The 14,890-nt window shown below is 42.5% G+C and overlaps 1 protein-coding gene across 6 annotated transcripts in view; it reads right to left on the bottom strand.

Annotated features, from left to right (window-relative positions):
* Positions 1-14,587, bottom strand: part of SUPT20H (SPT20 homolog, SAGA complex component) — a 35,913-nt gene extending 21,326 nt beyond the window's left edge. For 3 of the 6 annotated variants that reach the window (XM_081845009.1, XM_081845010.1, XM_081845013.1), the window contains exons 1-13: positions 14,504-14,585; positions 13,125-13,223; positions 10,088-10,123; positions 9,737-9,795; positions 9,591-9,657; positions 8,107-8,233; positions 7,134-7,237; positions 5,939-6,055; positions 5,762-5,815; positions 4,214-4,353; positions 1,472-1,628; positions 1,316-1,372; positions 545-616 (exon numbers count right to left, since the gene is read on the bottom strand). In XM_081845009.1, the coding sequence (XP_081701135.1) occupies positions 545-616; positions 1,316-1,372; positions 1,472-1,628; positions 4,214-4,353; positions 5,762-5,815; positions 5,939-6,055; positions 7,134-7,237; positions 8,107-8,233; positions 9,591-9,657; positions 9,737-9,795; positions 10,088-10,123; positions 13,125-13,130 (996 nt within the window). In that variant the 5' untranslated portion in view covers positions 13,131-13,223; positions 14,504-14,585. Of the gene's footprint in view, positions 1-544; positions 617-1,315; positions 1,373-1,471; positions 1,629-4,213; positions 4,354-5,761; positions 5,816-5,938; positions 6,056-7,133; positions 7,238-8,106; positions 8,234-9,590; positions 9,658-9,736; positions 9,796-10,087; positions 10,124-13,124; positions 13,224-14,503 lie in introns of all 6 variants that reach the window. The other 3 variants (XM_081845011.1, XM_081845012.1, XM_081845014.1) reach the window with 3 other exon arrangements.
* Positions 14,588-14,890: the final 303 nt, after the last annotated feature.

Raw genomic sequence — 14,890 nt, 5'->3', positions numbered from 1 at the left:
CATTCATTTCAATAGGGGCAAATCAAATCCCTGAGTTAAACTGTATTTTTAAAAAATTGAGAAGGGATGGTGGTTGAAATGAAACAACACAGAGCAACTGACCACGTAATTGATGAGAAGTATATGGAGTACGCAAAGTGGTTTCAATTTGCTAAAAAATATATATCACATTTTAAACTGCTACCAATACCACCGAGTTGGGAGGTCTAACTGATCAAACACCCTAGTTCAGAGGCAGTTGCTTCTGAGGCTCAACGTAAGACATGGCTCATGAACAGAGAAGACTACAGATCTATGTTGGTTTTAGTTGCACAATCAACAGCAACAGCAGCAGTTACCTCTCAATGCCATGTAACCGCACTCCTGAAAAAGTCACAAGACCCATTTCCCCGTATTTCCTAATAACAATTTGAAATGATTCCTAGAGCCTTCCCTTACTCACCTAAACACATTCAAGTACTGATTGTTCTCTGTGTTCCTATCTTTTGGAACACAAAGTCTCTTAATTATTGAAAAGGTTAGCAAGCAATCTACTATTACTCACATGAGCGGGCCAGACACTGGGTTGTGAGTCATCAGGTTTGATAGATTTTTCCACTTTGGCGTATTTTTCCACCTTCAGAAACAGTTAAGAGATCAGTAAATTAAAATGAGAGCAGATTAAAGATGTGGATGAGGAGCGTAAATGTCCTTATAATTGAAAAAAGAATTATAATCATACTGATGGGTTCAGAGAGTGAAGGCAAGACAATCCTAATGAGGGTTTATTGAGTTGTGATGATCCTTACTAGTGGGAGAAAAAGAATTCCCAGAATAGGCATGATTATAAACCTCATGTTTTCAGTCCAGTTTGTATCTTGACAGATCTCACCCTCTTCAAATATAATACATCCTTTAAATAATGGCTCTTACATGTCCACTTATTTTAACAGGCCTCACAAAAACGGTGTAATTAATCTGATTTCAAATCTAGAAGTTTTCATTTTCAAATGTTCTTCTTCTTAAGCTAGCCAATTTATTCTTAAGGACTGGGATCTGTCTTCTTTTCAGAAGAGAATGAAAAAGAGCAATGTCCAACCAGCAGCTATGCTAAACAGAGGTAGTGTTGAACTTGTTCTGCTAGCAGGCCGGCTTGTATAAGCAGAACTTCTTGAACAAGATGTTTCAGAAGCTGAGAGATTACATTGGCATGTACAGATCTGTATGCACAAGCTCCTGGGCCAGAGCTCCATCAAAAGACTGACAGCTCTGGACACAATCCTAGGAATGACAAATTTTACTCATCTCGGCATGTTCCAGAAATCTATGAACTTACATCCACTTCAGAAGGCGCCGTCAAATAGCAAGGATTCTGTTTCCACATATCCACACACTGGAAAAAAGGAAACCAAATAGATAAATGAACAATAGTTATCAGAGTAAGTAAGATTATCTAATTATCTAATGCGCTGTCTTTTAAAAACATGCATACATTTCCAGCTTTGGAAATTTTGAGGTCGTACTGCTGGGCTCCCTTCTTTTCCTTTCTTTTCTGCAAATAATCAAACAACCTGAGCTGCGGCGGTGTTGTGCAGTGAGACACCTCCTGCTGCCGATTCAGAGATGACCTGGAGTATCTCTTGAAGCACCTGTAAAATATTGAAAATATTAATGGAAAGAATACAGGCAGTTGGGACCATTTTCATACAAGCTTGCTAGAGTGGCCAGGCATCCTCTTTCATAGCAGATAATCCAGCATGAAAGGCACTGTGCGGATAGGCATCTAATTTACTTTGTGTCCAATACCAGATATACAGGAAGGGGATACCAGTTCTCAAGAGACAATATGGCCAGTGAGTTGTCAATATTTCTCTTTTCACTAGTTAATCCAGTGTCAACCCAATGGCTTGACTGCACTGCCAGCCTGATGAGCTGAAGCCTGAAATGCTTCTGAGAAATTACGGTTTGTGATGGAAGACTGCCATTTCTTTCAATGGACATTGTATGTGGAAAGAGGACTGCCCATTTAGGCCCTAAAACAGAAGTCACTATTTTTGTGTGTAACCTCTCTGGAAATGGAAACGGGACGTCACCTCTCAGGGGCAATTTTCCAGTGGCAAATGAGGTTTCAATTTCTGTCATGGCAACAGGCCACCGGCTGAGCTTGGGCTGAACAATTATTATTTACTAATAATCATCCACACAGATGTCTCCAGGCGAAGTACAACAGATAATGAACTAAGGAAGAAAGACCATGTCTACACTCTCTGGTCACATCACCTCACAGAAGAAACCTCTCAGTTGAGGGGTTGAATAAGGGGTTGAATTTATTTTAGTGGGGTGTAATGATGATTGGTGAGTGAGGGTAATTGAAGAGAAATTGATACTGGAGCAGTACAGTGGTGCCCCGCAAGACGAATGCCTCGCTAGACGAAAGGGTTTTCCGTTTTGTAGGTGCTTCGCAAAACGAATTTCCTATGGGCTTGCTTCGCAAGACGAAAATGTCTTGTGAGTTCCTGTGGGTCCCCCCCCCTTTTTCTAAGCCGCTAAGCCACTTATCTGCTTATCTGCTTATCCGCTAAGCCGCTAATAGCGCTAATCCGCTAAGGCGTCAATGGGCTTGCTTCGCAAGACGAAAAAACTGCTAGACGAAGAGACTCGCGGAACGGATTAATTTCGTCTTGCGAGGCACCACTGTATCTGAATGGGAAATTAGCTGGGAGGTAAATTAACCAAAAGAATTTATTTTGGCGATCTGGGGAGAGGTACAAATTAACCAATTAATTCATTTGAGGTGATTTGTATGGGAAATTGATTCACCTTCTCAGGAGCCTAAATTCTAATACAGTGGTACCTTGGGTTCCCAAACAGCTTAGTTGAGGAACAAATCGGCTCCTGAACACCGCAAACCCGGAAGTGTTCCTGGGGCCAATCTGCCAATCAGAAGTCGCGCCTCGGTTTGCAAATGTTTTGGAAGTCGAATAGACTTCCAGAACGGATTGCGTTCAAGAACCAAGGTACCACGGTAGTTGTTTCTAAATGTATAATATATGCAAATCTGGGGTAGCAGCCAACAAAATCGTCCTGATAGCACAAGGATGTCTGGCTGCGCAATGGGACTTCCACTCCCTCACCTAACCCAATGTACCACCCTAGCACCGATGAGGAGTGCAGGGAAAGTAAGTCTCTTTGTGCAGGTGGAAGTCCTTGTGGTAACAGGAGGGCAACCCTCTATGCAACTTTGTGTCCTCTCTTTTGGTGGTGAACAGCCGCTGCTTCTTTTGTACGACACACAAGTAGTCCCTCTAATGCAGGGGTCAGCAAACATTTTCAGCAGGGGGCCGGTCCACTGTCCCTCAGACCTCGTGGGGGGGCCAGACTATATTTTGCAAAAAAAATTAAAATATATGAACGAATTCCTATGCCCCACAAATATCCCAGAGATGCATTTTAAAAGGACACATTCTATGCATGTAAAAACACACTGATTCCCAGACCGTCCACGGGCTGGATTGAGAAGGCAATTGGGCCGCATCCGGGACCCGGGCCTTAGGTTGCCTAAAGGTAACGGTAAAGGTAAAGGGACCCCGACCATTAGGTCCAGTTATGACCAACTCTGGGGTTGCGCTGCTCATCTTGCTTTATTGGCCAAGGGAGCTGGCGTACAGCTTCCAGGTCATGTGGCCAGCATGACTAAGCCGCTTCTGGCGAACCAGAGCAACGCACGGGAACGCCGATTACCTTCCCACCGGAGCGGTACCTATTTATCTACTTGCACTTTGTCATGCTTTCGAACTGCTAGGTTGGCAGGAGCAGGGACCGAGCAACAGGCGCTCACCCCGTCACAGGGATTTGAACCGCCAACCTTCTGATCGGCAAGTCCTAGGCTCTGTGGTTTAACCCACAGTGCCACCCGCGTCTCTTAGGTTGCCTACCCATGCTCTAAAGCTTGCATTCACTCAAAGAGCTATCCAATGATGCAATTCCAGGGCCTGGTGAGTGATTCTTTTTTAAAATGATCACTGTTCATCACAAATGTGTTCTGCTCCAAACAAAGGGCGTTTGTTCTGGGGAAAATTTCTACAGACATTCCAGGTCTTTGAACAGATTTTTAAGAGCAACTAAAATGTTCTTCGAAACTTAACAACAAATAACTTCCCCCCGTTAAGGCAGCCTATTCCATTCAACAGACTTTTTATAAATCAAGGACCAGTAGAGTATGACTTTCAGATACCTTTTCATTGGGCGAGTATTCATCTTCTGCTTGTTATAGTGAAGTCTGTTTGCTGTGCAAGTTACTGCAATTGAAGGATCCAGACACAGAGGTTCTGCTGTAGCCAGTATCAGTTGGCTTTCTAGCAGGAGTTTGTCTTCCTATAATACAGAGAGTGTTCTAAAACTGCATTAAAGACTGCAATCCTATACACATTTACTTGGGAGTAAGTTCCATTTAACTCAATAGGACTTATTTTCAAGTACACAGCAGGCAACTTCTGTGCCAGCTTTTGAACACTTGCTGAACACCCTGCAACTAAAGTACGTCTTTCCACAAGGTTTAATTGATGCCTGTTTTTAACCTTTTTATATGGTGTTTACGGTACAATTTTATGTTTTATTGTGGTAAACCATTTCAACTGATAAATATTTTTATAAATAAATAAGTATGCATACGACTGGCTGCACGTTACAAATATTTTAAACAGTATTTGTAAATATTTGAACAGTATTTTTGGCATTAACATACATGATAGTTGAGTGTCTGCACAGTGTGAAATGGGTGTTCTCGACTTGTAATCTAAGTGATTATTATACTTTCATATCATAGGGACTTAAGATTGTGTTTGAGAGAGGAGACCAGCAAACACAATTGCCCAAAATCTGACATCTCTCTCCTCTCTTCAGAACTATTATGGTTCTTGCCAAAGTTTCAATGATCTAAACCGAAATTTCTATTACAGAATCTTTGGAAGATTCCCAATTTGAAATTGCACATGTGAGCATCACTAAAGAATCAGAGCATGCACGCAAGTCCCTTTCTGCCATCCATCATCTCAATGGGACCTTAGGGCGGCGCATGGGTAATTATAATTACAGATGGGGTCAGGTGGAATTCTACTTGGGCAACAATGCTTTTCAGCCTCCTCTTTCCTGCTGCAGCCCCTTATGGGCAACCTCAAAAGCTGCCCGGAAGGTCAGCTCCTGCCCCCCCCCCACCAAATGGCATGGGATGTGTTAAGAGGATCTTGAACTCCCACAATACAAACAGATCTTGTAGAAGAAATGTTCTGGATTCTGCCTAATATTGATATTAATAAACAGAATCATGCAAAATAGGTCTACACCTCCGACTCACTATGACATATTCTCACTGAAGTGGCAAACTCCAGGGTCGGGTCTTGCGCAAATTTTCCTTCATACAAAACATTTCCAGAACAAAAAATGTTAGATGTCAGGGAAGACTCTAAACTAGCCTTTTCTCCAACATGCTTGCTTTCCAATCTTATCTGGAAGGGTTTTAAATATCTATCTATCTATCTATCTATCTATCTATGGCACTGAATTAAATCATTTGAGACCTCTAGCAGAGCCCAGACATAACCTTGCCACTTCACTGAAACCTAGGCCTATTCATCTCCTTGTAGACCTTTATGCCACTGAACAAGATGGCCTTTCCTGGGGTTGGAAGACCACATTGCACCAGAAATTATCATCACAATATACCATAATACTAGGAAACTACCACACTAGTGAAACCAACTCCTTTAGCTGCCACGTTTGTTACCTGCGTCCATTTGTGGTTGTCGCTTGTAATGGAATGCACATCACAAATCAAGGTCTAGAAAAATGAGGCAAACCTTTCATTACTTGTGAAGTACAGGATTTCTAAATACGATGCATCAGGATTGTTTTTTTAAAAAATTAAGAGCAACACCAAAGCTGAAATACACGAGTTGTTTACCTGCATTGTTGGGCGCAGAAGTATGTACTTGCTTTGGTATGTTGGAGATTTGAGATTACCAGATTGTCTATAGTCACGTATTTCTGTTATGACGCAGCCACAATGGAAAATATTTATCTGTTTAAAAGCAAACAAAAATGTACATATCAGCACTTCTATATATTTATACCTGGAACTAAACAGATCTTTATATCCCTGGGAATACTTCCTCTCTCTTTTTAAAAACTCCATTATTATTATTAAACTTAACAAGGACAATAACCAAATTATGTAAAAACTGGTGCTTCTTCTTAAGGGTTAGAAATATTTTTCAAGGGTTGCTCTTAAGTTTTGAAATTTTTAATTTTATACTAGTGCTCAGTTTAGACATTATGCCAAACTGTGGTTTGTTGTAACCATAGTTTTAGAACCCAAATGGCAGTTTGGTCTCCAGACAGGATAGCAAATTTGGTCAGTTAGTTGAACATATACTCCTTATTTGGCGATCACTCATAGCAGAGTAAGATTGTCTTTCACAAACACGGTTTTAACAATGAGTCCGTAAGTGACTGTGGAGGCCAATTCTGGATCCACACGTCCTTCCACAGTGGGGACATTGGTTTCTGGGTGGGAGCTGATCATGGTGTGGATTTGCCAAGCGTGCCTTCCTCTTAGTACATTTCTCCCTTGCGTCCTGAGTTTGAGTGTCTTCAAAATCCATGACACCTTTGGTAAAGGCTGTTTTCCAATTGGAGCGCTCGCAAGCCAGTGTTTCCCCGTTGTCGGGGTTTATACTACATTTTTAAAGATTTGCCTTGAGAGAGTCTTTAAACCTCTTTTGTTGACCACCAGCATTACGCTTTCCATTTTCAAGTTCAGAATAGAGTAGTTGCTTTGTAAGACGATAATCGGGCATCCGCACAACATGACCAGTCCAACAAAGTTGTTGTTGAAGAATCATTGCTTCAGCACTGAATTTGGTCAGTTATTTGAACATACACTATATACAGCAGGAATGGGGAAATCCTTGGTCCTCCAAAGGCTGCTGAATCACAGCTCCTAGCAGCCTCAGAAAGCATAGCTAGACAAGTTCTGGTTCAGCCATATTGGTAGACAACCCCCCTCCATATAGTTACTACTGTATATGGTTACTGTTACTTCCACTACCCTCCCCATAACCACTAAAACAAAAACACCATTTCAAAGTCTTTCAAACCTGTGATTTTTCCAGGAGATCAACTAAAATAGGAGGCAGCTCTTCTGCATCCAAATATTCAAGCAATTCTCCCTCTTCATAAGGAAGCCGAATGGTTTCTGAATCTGCGTTAAAACCAAAGAATGTATTTGACTATGAATATGTGTGTGTGAACTATTTGCTTTCACTATTATTCCTTTCTGGAAAAAAGAGGAAAAAAATTAACTTACAAAATTGTGATTCTGTTACGTAACAAGCTACCTCACACTGAGGAGAGGCTGGTTAAAAATGTTTTAAATGAATAGATGATCTAGAACAGGGGTGGCCGACCTTCATTCTAGTCAAGGCCACACTGTCAACTCTCGTGGGGGGGGGGGAGCATGTCAAAGTGGGCACAGCCAAAATGTTTAAAAGTGGACGTGGCCAGAAAACGTAAAGGGCACATTTTTAACAGTCTCGGGGGCAGTGGTCACAAAAATACTTTTGGTGTCACAACAGGTGTGATCAGTACAGTTTAATATATGGATAAAAGGGAGCAGACAGTAATTTTAAAAAAGGATATGTTTCAGAGAGGCCTTGGAGTACTGTACATTGTGGCAGTGGAGGATCCCAAGGAGCAGTCTTCCTGTCTGTCTATCAAAAAAAAAATCCTTTTTCCCCAATGACAACTTTGAGGGCATGGTGAGAAAAAACTCAGGGTGGTGGTGAGGAAAAATTCTGGGGATAGGGGCACACTGGTTAGCCACCCCAATCAAGAGAAAGACAGCTATGGTCTTTCTTCTACTAAGTAAAATAAAATCCAGTAGCTGAAAGAATTCAAACAGACACACAGAGTACACAGAAAACCAGAAGATCATATCAGGCTTTAAACAGGTTTACTCACAGCTAAAGACAGCAATGGCACAAAAGAGTTTTTTATAAAACCAACAGCTTGAAGCACTGTTTATTTTAAAGCACAATCAGGAGGTTAACAGCCATTTAGTGTTAACTTTACCTGACCCATTCTTCCCTCTCAGCATCAGCGAATAACCTTCGTTCCCTGGATAGAGGTTCACTACTAGGCATGACAATGTCTCTTGCAAAACCAGCTTCTCCAACAAGTTCACATTTCGCCTCAGCTTCTGTTTCAAAATGGGTGACACTCATGAAAACAATGCATCCAGGAGCTAACAAGATGAAATAATGAATACGGAAACGAGCAGCTATTCACTATAATTACCTTACTAAGTCTACCTTGGTTTCATAAGTAACATTTCATTCTATGTGCTGAAGATCTAATGGTTGCAGGGAAAGAAACAAAAAGGGAAGGGCTCGATCTTTTGGAACATTCTTGAGAAAAGCCGTGGGACAAATTATTCACTCTGCTCTCCTGGTGAAGGTAGAGCCAAGAATAGGAGACTTCTCTCCCAGAAGGAAAATTTCACCCGCTACTACACTTGTCCTGCCTTCAACCATTCCTATCCACTCCACTTCCCAATAACAAATAATTATGTTTACTGTTTATCTATTACATGTATATCCTGCCACAGAACTCAAGGCAGCACATACAAGTTCTGCAGCGCCCCCTCGACCTACTTTTATTCAACAAAGTTGGTGCACCTTCGTTTATGTGAAGGTTTTAAGAACTGCTTTGAATCTCTCAAAATAATTTAACACCGCCACTTTCCTGAGTTAATAAAACCATCCACTAAGAAAACGAGGCTTTAGCGTGCGTTTGCTGCAATGCATTTTCATAGAATGTTGCCCTGTCCAGAAATACAATCTCTTGATCGCTTCCCAAAAGAGTGTCTCCATTTCCTTCTTGTTGGTCACCCTTGAACTGCTCCTGCTGAAAAATAAGGGCTGTGGGGTTTTAGATCATCTTTCACAGAGAGGGCTTTCCTCATCACCTTCTATAGGTGGGATGGGGAACCTCTGGTCCTACAACTCCCAACATCTCTGACCTTATGCTATGTAGGCTGGGGCTGATGGGAGTTCAACATTTGGAGGGCCACAGTTTCCAAATTCGATTCTATAAGGAAGGAGTCGTTTAGCATTGCTCAAGTTCTACCTGCCAACAAATCTGTAGGAAGACCTACATGGCAGGAGGAGTCCTGATCTCACCCAAACATTGTTACCTGCTCTACTGTCAGGTCAGATCTAGGAAACAAGTGTTCTTTGCTGTACCACCAAAGCCATGATGGCCAGAACCACCATGCGCCCTTCAATTTAGTAACCTGCCAATCTAGTAACCTGCCTCTGGGAAGAACTATGTGGAGAAGCACACATTCTGGCTGGACTCTTATTGCTTTTGAATTTTACTTTCAGGGAGGTGTTACTTCTCCCCATCCTCAAGTCAGGAACTGGGCATTGCGTGAAAATGCCAATTCCTTTAATAGCTTTTATATAACACAAAATGAAAGCGGGGCTTATCAGAGCTCTAGTACAGACCACAAAGACAGTAATGGAACGAGTGCTTGGCAAATAAGTCCCACTTACCTTTACTTCAGGCTCTTTATCGCATTCTTCCAGATACAGTTCATATAATTTTTGAAACACAGATTTTCTAAAATTGTGAAGAGGAAACACAGTTCAGTAACCATTTTGTCTGTTGAAGTAAACAAGAAGCACTAAATAATTCTTACCTCCCACTGGATAAATATTTTCGTTTGGGAGGCTTCTGGCGTGCACTTTCAATGATATACTGAAAAAAACAAACCCCACACAAATAAGCTTAGTGGTACAAAGATATGCAAACTGCTTTAGGGGATTTAGGAGTGTGTATGTTTACATTAAATTATGTTTACATGAATTGTGTTTACATTAAATTAAACAAAAAATGAGTGATAAATCTCTTTCTCTCCTATTACATTTTCAGATTATGAAATTTATTTTCTGTACAGTGTTCTGAATAACTGGGTAAACTTTGGTACAATGCAGATGATTATTAAATGTAACATTAAATATGTGTGCAATTCACACAATCTACTACTTACCTCAGCACGATCCAATGCAAGTTCTAAAGCCTGCTGCTGCAAAATGATAAAAAGACCTTTCTTAGAAAGCATATGTTAATATAGATTCTTGTACTATATCATCTGATATAAAATAGTACCCAGTGTTAGAAACTCTAGGCACCAAATGGATCCTTTAACCAGGGTTAGTCGCCAAAGTGGAATGCCTAGTTGCCATTTTGGGGGGAAATGGCTCTAAGAGAGCCAGTGTGGTGTAGTGGTTAAGAGCGGTAGTCTCGTAATCTGGGGAACCGGGTTCGCTTCTCCGCTCCTCCACATGCAGCTGCTGGGTGACCTTGGGCCAGTCACACTTCTTGAAGTCTCTCAGCCCCACTCACCTCACAGAGTGTTTGTTGTGGGGGAGGAAGGGAAAGGAGAATGTTAGCCACTTTGAGACTCCTAAAGGGGAGTGAAAGGCAGGATATCAAATCCAAACTCTTCTTCTTCTTCTTCTAAAACCATATTTTTCAATATAACTTTTTGGTTCCTGAAATTCATTCTGATTGTGCAGATAAAATAGAACTGAAGAATTCTACAGGATGGGGTATTAGTGTGTGAAAACAATCAATGATCAATGATCCCCAGGCATGCCCTTCCAGATAGTGGTGATGCCAGATGCCATTCTGACACCCGGGCATCTTCACTTGGTTACAAGGGGTCAATATTCAGGTGTAAAATGCACCTGGCCCCTGGCTAATTTCGAACACCAATAGTATCATATAATATTTATTAATTCTATCATTTTTTCACCAGATAAAGTGTTCTGACCAATTATTGGTCCTCCAATAATTCTGACCAAATATTGGACCACCTCTCCCAGTATGCCCCACGGAGAGCCTCAAGGTCCGTAAATAGCAACACCCTAGTGGTCCCGGGCCTTAAGGAAGTTAGATTAGCTTCAACCAGAGCCAGGGCCTTTTCAACACTGGCTCCGGCCTGGTGGAACGCTCTGTCTCATGAGACCAGGGCCCTGCAGGATCTGATTTCTTTCCGCAGAGCCTGTAAGACAGAGTTGTTCCGCCTGGCCTTTGGCTTGGAGCCAATTTGATTCCCTCCCCTCTTTCTTTTTCCTTTTTCCTTTCTCCTCCTGTGATGAGGCTGCATTTTAATATTTTAATGTTTCAATATTTTAATTGTTGTATTTTAATCTTGTTTTTAAGTTGTATTCATTCAACTTGTTTTATTATTGCTTGTTAGCCGCCCTGAGCCCGGCCTTGGCTGGGGAGGGCGGGGTATAAATAAAATTTTTTTTTTTATTATTATTATTATTATTATTATTATTACAAATACCTTATTTAATAGTGTAGTTACCTAGAAGCAAATCTCATGAAAATTAATCAGACTTCTCAGTAAATATAACTAGGACTTGAGTGCAAGCAATAAGTTATCAACAATCATCAAGTCACAGACAATTAAGACAATATTTGAGACAAGCACAAGTTTGCTTACATTGTGGTTTTTGACAGCAGAAGCTACCTCAAAGCAGATGTATAACTGGCAATGCCTACACTATAGTCTGATGCAGACATATGCTTAAGAGACAATGAGCAGGCTGCTCTCTCCCACCTTGACAGCAAATTCTCCAGTTTTTCCTTTAGCAGTTAAGCATGTCAGAACTGTTGTTAAATATGGCTGAACAAGACTCTTGTTAAATTGTTTTGAAATTATGGTTTCAAGGCAGAACTAACGCTAATTTCAAATCAGGGTTAAACAGGAAGCCTGGGTATCATAATCCACAATTAACATTAATGCTTAATCACAATTAAGAATTCACTTCCTAGACAGGAAAACTTGGAAGAAAGGACCATATGATTTTATAATTATAGTAAGATACACAACTGCATGTGCTCTATAAAGCTTGTTGGTACAAGATAAAGAAAATAATCTTAAACTATATTCACAAAAATGGAGCTAATTGTATTAATAATCTCAGGCAATACTGGAAAAGTTGGTGATGAAATGGGCTGTTCTTGGCTTTTCATCACTTGTCACTAACTAGTAGCAGGACTTAAAAGTAGCTTTCCATCAGATTTGCATCTTGCTTTTTATTTTATCCATTCAAGACTATACTCTATTAGTATAGTGACCGACAGAGGCAAACAGACATGTCAACAGCACTCACACATATCCTGTTATACAGGCAATGGCCATTTTACGCTTGTCCAAAATGTGTGCAACCGTGCATATGTGCACTGGCCTGAATCCAAGAAACCCCAAAAGTCACAAAAAGGGGAGGAACAGGGCAGTGTAGTCGAAGCACATGGAAGTCCAGAACGTAATGCAAATGGGTCACTGCCTGTATAATCTAAAGGTAAACGTAAAGGTACCCCTGCCCGTCAGGGCTAGTCATGACCGACTCTAGGGTTGCGCGCTCATCTCGCTCAAGAGGCCGGGAGCCGGCGCTGTCCAAAGACACTTCCGGGTCACATGGCCAGCATGACAAAGCTGCATCTGGCGAGCCAGCACCAGTGCCGCACACGGAAACGCCGTTTACCTTCCCGCTATAAAGCGGTCCCTATTTATCTACTTGCACTTAGAGGTGCTTTCGAACTGCTAGGTTGACAGGAGCTGGGACCGAACGATGGGAGCTCACCCCGTCGCGGGGATTCGAACCGCCGACCTTACGATCAGCAAGTCCTGGGCACTGAGGTTTTACCCACAGCGCCACCCGCTGCACAACAATCAGCAAATAACCCTTTCACACCATCTTGCTTGCAAGTGTTCACTAGAAAAGAGAGGAGCCTCAAGAAAGATCTTAAGATGCTGCACATCTGGCTCCTCTGTTCACTATCCACATTTTGCTATCATCTTGAAAAGCCCTGAACTGGTTCAGATGTAGCATTCTTGGTCTAATACACCGTGGTTTAATCTGACCAAGGTCTGAACATGCCTTATAGCACAATGTTTTGAATCTAATTACAAATAATAAAAAGAGAAGATACAGTTAATTTATTCTCCCCTGTCCCAAGCACGCATTTCAGAAACCAGAATCTGACAGCAGAAGAGAGAAAAATCTTACCATCATGACTGGAGCCCAATGACAACATCCAAAAATGACTTTTTTGGAGTTGGGCACAGAAGAGCACCGTCAGTTTCCTGTGTCCATGTTTAAGGCACTCTAGAATTGGTGAGAGAAGAGGAAAAGCACTTATTGCAAAAATAGATAAGGCATTCTATTTACATTCTATGTACTTGTCAAAAATAGGGGGGGGGAATCTAAATGGAGGTTGAAGGGGGGTTGACTGAGATAGGACTCTGGGGTTTCCCTGCACAAACACACTGGTCATTGAGGCGGCTTACTGATGAAAAAGAAGAGCAGCTAAAGATGTAGGCGCAATTAACAGACTTCTCAAACTTGGGTCTCCAGCAACTGTTGCTGGACTACAACTCCCATCAATCTTTGAGGGGCAGTGTTTCAATACGAGTAGGAAAATGAGAGTACAGTTGTACCTTGGGTTAAGAACTTACCTCGTTCCAGAGGTCCGTTCTTAACCTGAAACTGTTCTTAACCTGAAGTACCACTTTAGCTAATGGGGCCTCCTGCTGCTGCCGCGCCGCTGGAGCACGATTTCTGTTCTCATCCTGAAGCAAAGTTCTTAACCCGAGGTACTATTTCTGGGTTAGTGGAGTCTGTAATCTGAAGCGTCTGTAACCCGAGGTACCACTGTACCCCTAAACATTTGTTTTTAGAAAAAAGGCACTGATATTAAGTATACAGTGGTACCTCGGGTTAAGTACTTAATTCGTTCCGGAGGTCCGTACTTAACCTGAAACTGTTCTTAACCTGAAGTACCACTTTAGCTAATGGGGCCTCCTGCTGCTGCTGCGCCGCTGGAGCACGATTTCTGTTCTCATCCTGAAGCAAAGTTCTTAACCTGAAGCACTATTTCTGGGTTAGCGGAGTCTGTAACCTGAAGCGTATATAAGCCGAGGTACCACTGTACCTGCATTTCATTTAATTAGATCAGTGTTTCCCAAGCTTGGGTCTCCAGCTGCTTTTGGACTACAACTCCCACCATCCCTAGCTAGCAGGACCAGTGGCCAGGGATGATGGGAGATGTAGTCCAACAACAACTGGAGCCCTAAGCTTGAGAAACAAATGCGCACTATGTAACGACGACGAGGGAAACGGCCACCTATAGAGAAACCGTGGAGGGAGCCGCCGGAGCTTCACAATTCCGTGCAAATAACCCCTCCAGAAATGTTCGGGGGGGGGAGGAGAAGAAAAAGGAAACAGAAGACGAAGGGGACCTTATCCCACCCCCAACCTCGATGCAGGGGACGCAGGTGTGTGAGGTGGGGGGTACCCATGCTTTGCCGCCCCGCCCCAGCACGGCCCCTCGCTCAGCAACCCCTTTCCTTTACATCCCCCCCCCCCCAGGCGAACGGGAGACCTACCCGCCTCCGCCTCTGTCCGAGCGGCGCTTCCATCGCCCACTTCCGCCGTAAGTGCTTCCGGGGCCCTCGAGAAAGAGAGTCCCGCGCAGGCGCGCTGGGGTGCAGCGGACGCTCGCGGTTGCCACGGAAACGCGGGAAGCGGCCGAGCGCTGCTGCTTCTTGTTGTTGTTATCGTTCCAAAGGCCCAGCTTCCATAGACACGTAGCAATCACACGGAGAACCAATTTCAATAAAAATCTTAATTCCCCCCCCTCCCGCCTGCCCCCCCTCATGTCAAAGAGAACAGCACGTTATCATTATTTACATTGATGCCCCCAAGGGTAATCTCATTTATAGGAGGAGATTGTCCTCAGCATTACTTGATGCTCTTGCTCTCATTTTGAAAAG

This window comes from Podarcis erhardii (genome assembly GCF_964252035.2).
Source record: "Podarcis erhardii genome assembly, chromosome: 17".
NCBI lineage: Eukaryota > Metazoa > Chordata > Lepidosauria > Squamata > Lacertidae > Podarcis > Podarcis erhardii.
This window is presented reverse-complemented; position numbering and strand designations above follow the sequence as displayed.